The sequence below is a fragment of the Solanum tuberosum genome, unplaced genomic scaffold, assembly GCF_000226075.1.
Source record: "Solanum tuberosum cultivar DM 1-3 516 R44 unplaced genomic scaffold, SolTub_3.0 scf00171, whole genome shotgun sequence".
In the NCBI taxonomy this organism is placed as follows: domain Eukaryota; kingdom Viridiplantae; phylum Streptophyta; class Magnoliopsida; order Solanales; family Solanaceae; genus Solanum; species Solanum tuberosum.
Window position 1 is genome coordinate 887,853 of NW_006239097.1, and position 6,649 is coordinate 894,501.

At 34.7% G+C, this 6,649-nt stretch overlaps 1 protein-coding gene and 1 long non-coding RNA gene across 4 annotated transcripts; one reads left to right on the forward strand and one right to left on the reverse strand.

Annotated features, from left to right (window-relative positions):
• Nucleotides 1-886: 886 nt before the first annotated feature.
• LOC102603418 (F-box/LRR-repeat protein 25-like) lies at nt 887-5,161 on the reverse strand. 3 transcript variants are annotated; one of them, XM_015311758.1, is made up of 3 exons: nt 2,967-3,582; nt 1,282-1,454; nt 887-1,239 (listed from the first exon to the last, which is right to left on the reverse strand). In XM_015311758.1, exons 1-3 carry the CDS (start codon nt 3,509-3,511, stop codon nt 1,166-1,168), a joined length of 792 nt encoding a protein of 263 aa, XP_015167244.1. In that variant the 5' UTR covers nt 3,512-3,582; the 3' UTR covers nt 887-1,165. The 3 variants fall into 3 exon arrangements, 2 of the variants coding, with proteins under 2 accessions (XP_015167244.1, XP_006354287.1); XR_001474264.1 differs by lacking the exon at nt 887-1,239 and adding an exon at nt 4,152-5,161 and having other exon boundaries at nt 1,244-1,454; nt 2,967-3,856; XM_006354225.2 differs by lacking the exons at nt 887-1,239; nt 1,282-1,454 and adding an exon at nt 4,152-5,161 and having other exon boundaries at nt 2,827-3,856.
• A 308-nt stretch (nt 5,162-5,469) lies between these two features.
• Nucleotides 5,470-6,027, forward strand: LOC107061840 (uncharacterized). Its single transcript, XR_001474249.1, has 3 exons — nt 5,470-5,579; nt 5,701-5,769; nt 5,841-6,027. It is a non-coding gene; the product is annotated as an uncharacterized lncRNA (long non-coding RNA).
• Nucleotides 6,028-6,649: the final 622 nt, after the last annotated feature.

Below are 6,649 nucleotides of genomic sequence, written 5' to 3' on the forward strand. Positions count from 1 at the left end.
GTAAAACAAATATTGCAAATTACAAAGTCTTAATGAAAATGATCATAATTTAAAAAAATTAATTATGCTAAAATAAGTTTAATAAGTATTAGTTACATTACTAAATATTTTAAGGAAAATTAAAATTAGATTATGTATTTTAATTGTCTAAACCAATGTTAAAAATTTAAAAGAACAAATATTAAATATTATTGTCATTCTTAGTGTTGAATTGTATTTTCTTTTTGCATTAGTATTAATTTGATTTTGATTTAAGTTTTATTATAATTATCAACATTTATGAACTATAATTTTTATTGGACTATTCCGAATTCTATGTTTTAAACTTGAAATAATATATTAAAAGATAAAAGCTATGAAATAGTATAAGAAATATTTTAAAATTATATCAAAGTAAATATTTTTATGTATAAAATAAAATTTTAAAATTACATATATAATGTCGGGTTGATTTGGTTTTTGATTAGTTTATTTTAGTTAAAACCAAACCAATCCAAATATAGTCGATTTTTTTTTCCAATACCAAACCAAGTCAAACAAAATCACTAGTCGAGTTTTTTTTTCGGTTTGCGGTTTGGTTCGATTTTCGGTTCGGTTTTGTACACCCCTACTCCTAGTAACTAATCTCAGAAAAATGTTGTCCTGGTGCATTTTTAAAGGATCCAACACAAGTGTGGAAGCATTTTGGAGAGTCCGAATTGCCACAATATTTTCTAGCTTTTTTTCTTATTAAAGACGTGATTTTTCTAGTAGATGATGCTCAAAAATGTCAAAAAAGAATATTATGAAAGAAGCCTAGACTATTATCATCATGATCATCAGTTGTCACTCATGAAAATTAGATTCACCATCAGTTGAGATTTCAAGGGGAGCAAGAACATTCTGGTGATTGAAAATGACTTTATCTCATAATGTTAACATTCTGAAACTGTCTGCTAGAATCAATGCGAGAAAATCAGGAAAATAGTGTTTTGAGAAGGACATGCAATTTTAATAACTTGACAGCACCAAGTTATGTACAACTAACCAAAAGCATCCATGTTTGGCTTTGCAGGGTACCAAGGACAAACATCATAAACCCGAGTTAACAAAGTTCTGAATGTTAACTCGGTTGCACGAATCAGCTTTTGAAGGTAATCTTGAACGAATAAAACCTTGATGATAATCACTGCTTGTCTTCCTCCATATCATCAGAATCTTCATCAGGATTATCCTCCTCCATATCATCAGAATCTTCATCTTCATCAGGATTATCCTCCTCCATATCATCAGAATCTTCATAATAATCACTGTAACTGTCTTGATCATAATCAGAATCTTGAAAATAATCACTGCAACTTTCTTCCTCATCATCAGAATATTGATGATCCTCACCGTAACTGTCTTCCTCATTATCATCAGAATCTTGATCAGATTTATCCTTAGGATTTACCACAGAGGATACATCTACATGCCTACAATTGAAATCATGAAAATCATGTGAAAACTCCAAATAATGAAGATACGGAGAAAAAATTTCAAAGGGACTATTACATCATCCTCCATCCAATAACCTTCCAATTTCAGGGTTTTTACTTTTAAAGAACTAATTTCCAGGCAACGAAAACCCCCAACCTTGTGAAACAAAATAGTTTCCAAAGCAGGACAGTAAGTTCACAATTCCCTAGTCATATTCTCCAAAGTTATGCTCTTCAGAGACTTCCACGCTATGACAATGATAGAAACCAAAGAACTTTCTACTAGATGTAATGTTCTCAACGTCAAACAGGTGAAGAAAGATTCAGGAAATACACAAAGAGGATCAGAATAGACTATAACATGTTCCATACAAAAACACTAGGTGATTCTTTCCATCTGTCCTAGCCTTGGTAGTTAGATTTACCTGGTACCTGTTTCTGGTGAGAGGTGATAGGTATCCGTGGAATTAGTCGAGGTGCGTGGAACTTGACCCGGACACCACGGTCATTAAAAAAAATGTTCGACTTTATTTTAACAGCAAAACTAAACCAATCCCTTTTTCTTCTTTCCCTAAGGTAGCTTTTCTAGTTGGTGACGCTCAAAAGAACAGATCACATAAACAACGTTTTGAAAGAAACCTGGATTATTGTCATTAGGATCATCAGTTGTCACTCACAAAAAACAAGATTCACTATATTGGCCATAGTATATCAATTTTGTCAACAAAGTAGGTCAAAGAAAAGACAGGATTTAGAGGACAACACAATAGAACTTCCATCCGTTGGTAATGAAGAAAAAGAGAGATATAAGAAAGGTTGTGATAGCAGAAATGTAAATCCAAAAACTTCCAAGTCAGCAAGTCGTATGCCAAGTGACTAACAAATGATAAAGTTATAACCTCAATCAGCAGGAAAAAAATGAGATTTCAAGGGAGGTGGGGGGAACTGTCTGGTGGTGATGGAAATGACTTGCTCTGAATTTTCTAGCGGACGCATTAACGGAAGGATAAAACCTAAACTTCATCTAAAAAGATTCAACAGCACTGTAAGCCTCAATTACAGACTGTTAAAATTATTTGTGGTAAACAAACAATGCAGACTTCTTTCTTCCAAGTAAAGAACCAAAGAGGGAACCATTTCGCAATCAGGTTTGATGCTATTGCCAAAGCAAGGAAGCAAAAGACAACATTTAATGAGGGAAATTATCATAAAAATGTGGTTTGTAGATTTACTCATCATAATGTATTCAGGAAAACAAAGTGTTACATCTTGAAAGAAACTAGCAATGCACAAGCAAAACATCTAAAATGCAACAAACAAAAATTTCATGAGAAACCAAGCTACTATACCATTTGATATACCATAACAGTAAGTTTCAAAAGAACAATAATTTATAACATGAGAAGTTTAAGGTTTGGGATTGCATGAAGTTGATCAAAAACTTAACACAAGGGAAAATTCATGTATCCTGAGACAAAAATACTTGTAGTCTAGTTATAGAAAGCTCACTGTTGGAAGATAATCACAGAATCAGCAGAGGATCCCAGTTTATTAGCCAATCGCGATAAAAATCGAGGCATACACTTGATTCCACATATCTCACACCTTTGTCTATTTGATACGATAACGAACTTCTCCAAAACCACTGTATTCTTTAGCAAAAAGTTTGAAAGTTTGAAAAGCTTCTTGGTATGCTCCTTCAGGCACACCCCAGAGAAGATGACAATCTTAACATTCTTTAGGTTGGAAAACACAAAGCTTGAAATATATCTCTGCAAACCAATACTATCACCTTTGACCAAATATTTTCTCTCAAAAGAGCACCTGGAATCATCAAACTGGAGACGAAGAATATAACCAGGACTAAATACAAGCCAGCCTAATGGAAACTGAACTAATGTGACAAAAATGATTTCACAGTATGTCTGGTATAGACAAATTTCAAAACCAACAGATATTAGTGGTGCTTGGAAAAGATTATGATGGTCATGCGTATCATAAATATTTGTGGCATAGTGTGATAGTGTAACAACCCCTTTCATTTCAGAGCCCATTTACCACAAAGAAAGCAGTAAAGTGTAGCGTCACAATTACAAAAGCGGAGCTTCTTAGTGATAATTTAGGATATATTGAGTTCTCATTCAAAAACAACTTGTGGGGAATGGGGACAGAGATGTTAAAACTTCATTAAATGAAAAGATGTAAAAAGAAAAGAAAAAGTTCCAGAAAGTTACAGGCTGATTTTCTATTGATATGTTCAGTGTCTCCACAAGACTCGAGGCTCGCAAAAGGCCAGCTGCCCTATACAAACTAAACTTTTCCAAATGCAACTCTAGCGCTAGATATTTGCATTCCAATTCTGGAATTGGCACCTCTTTGAACTGCAATATGCATAGGACCTGGTGCAGTAAATCCAATGAAACTATTAAACAATGGAAAAAGCAATAAAGAAAGCACTTCACAAAAAAGAGATAGTGTTGTAACAAATCTAACAAAAGTTCTAGTTTCGGTTAGTGAAATTTATGCATTTTACATTCTGAAACTGTCTGCTAAAATTCAATCCGAGAAAACAAGGACTGTAATTTTTTTTGAGAAAGATCATGTAATTTTAATAACTTGACACCAAGTTATGTACAATTAAGCAAAAGTATCCCTGTTTGGCTATGCAGGGCACTAACGACAAACATCACCAACCTGACTGAACAAAGTTCCAAATGTTAACTCGGTTGCATAACGTAGCTTTTGAAGGTAATCTTGGACGATGGTCTTAAAATCTTCATGATAGTCCCTGCAACTGTCTTCATCCTCTTCATCAGAATCTAGATAATCATCCTCAAAATCTTTAATACATGTAACGTCGAAAGTTATCTTAGCATTAACCACAGAGGATACATCCACAAGACAACACATGAAATCATGAAAATCGCGCGACAGCTCCAAATGCTGCAGATACGGGGCACAAATTTCAAATGAGTGACCACTATCATTTTCCCAATAACCTTCCAATTTCAGGGTTTTTACCTTTAATGAATTAATTTCTAGGCGACGAAAACCCCCAACACTATTAAATACTATAGTTTCCAATGCAGGACAGCCTGAGAGTAAGTTATTAATTTCGGCATCCAGTACCACCATATCCTCCAATTTTATAGTGTTTAGAGACTTCCAGGCTATAACAATATCAGAAACCAATGAACATTTCGCAATATGTAATGTTATCAAAGATGAACAAGTGAAGAAAGTTCGAGGCATTATGTAAGGAGGATGAGAATAGATTACAACATGTTGCACATTTTTCTTAACAGCAAAAGTAAGCCATCGACTGATTTGAGACTTGTGCTTATACAGGCTACCGCAGTGAAGCTCAAACTTGTCAATTTTGGAAGCAGTGGAATGAGACAATACGTAGTCAACAAATGATCGGAATCCTATGCTTCTTTCCCAATAGCGCTTAGGAGAGAAAATGAAGGAATTAAGTGAAGTCCAGAGATACTGCCACCTTTTAGAGAGAATACATGTTGTGAATGCTTCCTCCGTCGGCAAAAGGGACAGAATTTGAAGCAGAAGTGAGTCCGGCAACTGACTGATACGATCGTCTAGGGTTTCTCCCGCCATGATTTTGTGTTTTCTGTTTCTAAACTCCCGCTTCGGTAGTATAATATATTTGACTGACTAAAGAAAACAGCCCTGTAAATCGGTTGAAAACCGAATCGAAATTGATAATTCTAAAGAAAAAAGGTTATTGATTTATGATAATAGGCTATTTGCTTAGCAATTTTGATAACGGTTGTAATGTGTTTTTTTTTATCAAATTATTAGTTCTTAACAATTTGAAGTTATTTTTTAGTGGGTTCATTGATAACGTGATAGTAAATTAAATATTTTTTTTGGCCTGATGGCCATTTTATTAATAATAATTTTGAAAACATCAGTCTGGTCAAAGGGCCCAATAATAAAAACCATTCCCGCCCAAGTCCATCCATACCAAATCCTTCTTCCTTAATTAGGAAAGTGAACCTAACATCTTCCGCCTCTTGCGATCTTTCCATTTTCATCTTTGTCTCCCAGGTGCTCCCTTTCGAATGTCGCTTGTGCTTTACTCGTCTTCGTCTTTTCCTCTGGGTATGTATACATCTTGTATCTCTCCATTTATGTGCTTCCTTGCTCTTATTGAAGCATGCCTTACTGATGGGTAGTTCTTCTTCCTTCATTACTGATTGACTCTTCTCTTGATCCTGATCAGGATGTAAATTGACGTTCCTCGTATCGTGGAGTGCGTAGTGGTCGCCATCCAGACGCAACTCAGTTCCAGGTTGTTTCTTGTCCTCTGCTCTTTTTTCCTTTTCTTTTTTTATGTTCTGACTCCTCCTTCTTTTGTGTCAGCTGATATTGTGTTGCATATTCATATCTGTTTGGATCCTGCGTTGACTCTTATTGATGATGTTGTACCCCTGTTCTTTTGGCGAAAACTTTTTTGTGCTGATATAGATTAGCAAAAAAGTTAATTTGATAGTTGTAAGGATCCCTTTCTGAGGGTTTTCTTTTTCGTAAATAGCTTTTTTGCTCTCCATCCTTGTTTGTCTATATGTCTAATCATGGATCTTCATGGTGTCTAATCTTCTTATTCCTTATTCTGATGGATGGAGTCTGTGTTTTGTCCATATTTACGATGCGTTTGCATGCTGTTGGTAGATCTATAAAGCTATTGAACTCTTGTTTCTCTGTCCGATTAATAGCTAGGTTAGCTAAATAATCTGCTATTTGATTGTCTTCCCTGAAAATATGTTTGATTTTAACCTTCTGTGTTCGCACCTCCTCTATTATATCTTTCACTATTTTTCCACTATTTCTGCGATTTCCCAAGGTATCCTCCAATCCCTTTGTATGATGTTCTTTAGAGTAAGGGAATTCGTCTTAATTATGAGATTTTGAAAGCCCATCCTAGAACTGATTTTTAGCGCTTCTTGGATTGCTCTTGCCTCTGCTTCTATATTTTTAGCAATTCCTATTCCTTTAGCTTGAGCATAAATAATATCTCTATTGTTGTCTCTGAAACACAAACCAATAACACTCTCTCATGGATTACCTTTGCTAGCTCCATCAGTATTACATTTCAGTTGATCACTCCTTGGTGGATTCCACTGAACAATATGGTAGTATATTTTAGGCTTGTAATTTCCTAATATATTAAC

Bases quoted from the DNA above. Each gene is read 5' to 3' on its own strand.
- LOC102603418 (XM_006354225.2), bottom strand. From the start codon at position 5,072: ATGGCGGGAGAAACCCTAGACGATCGTATCAGTCAGTTGCCGGACTCA. The intron at 3,857-4,151 runs GTTGGTGATGTT...TTACTGCACCAG, and splicing joins TTGGAACTTTGTTCAGTCAG to GTCCTATGCATATTGCAGTT.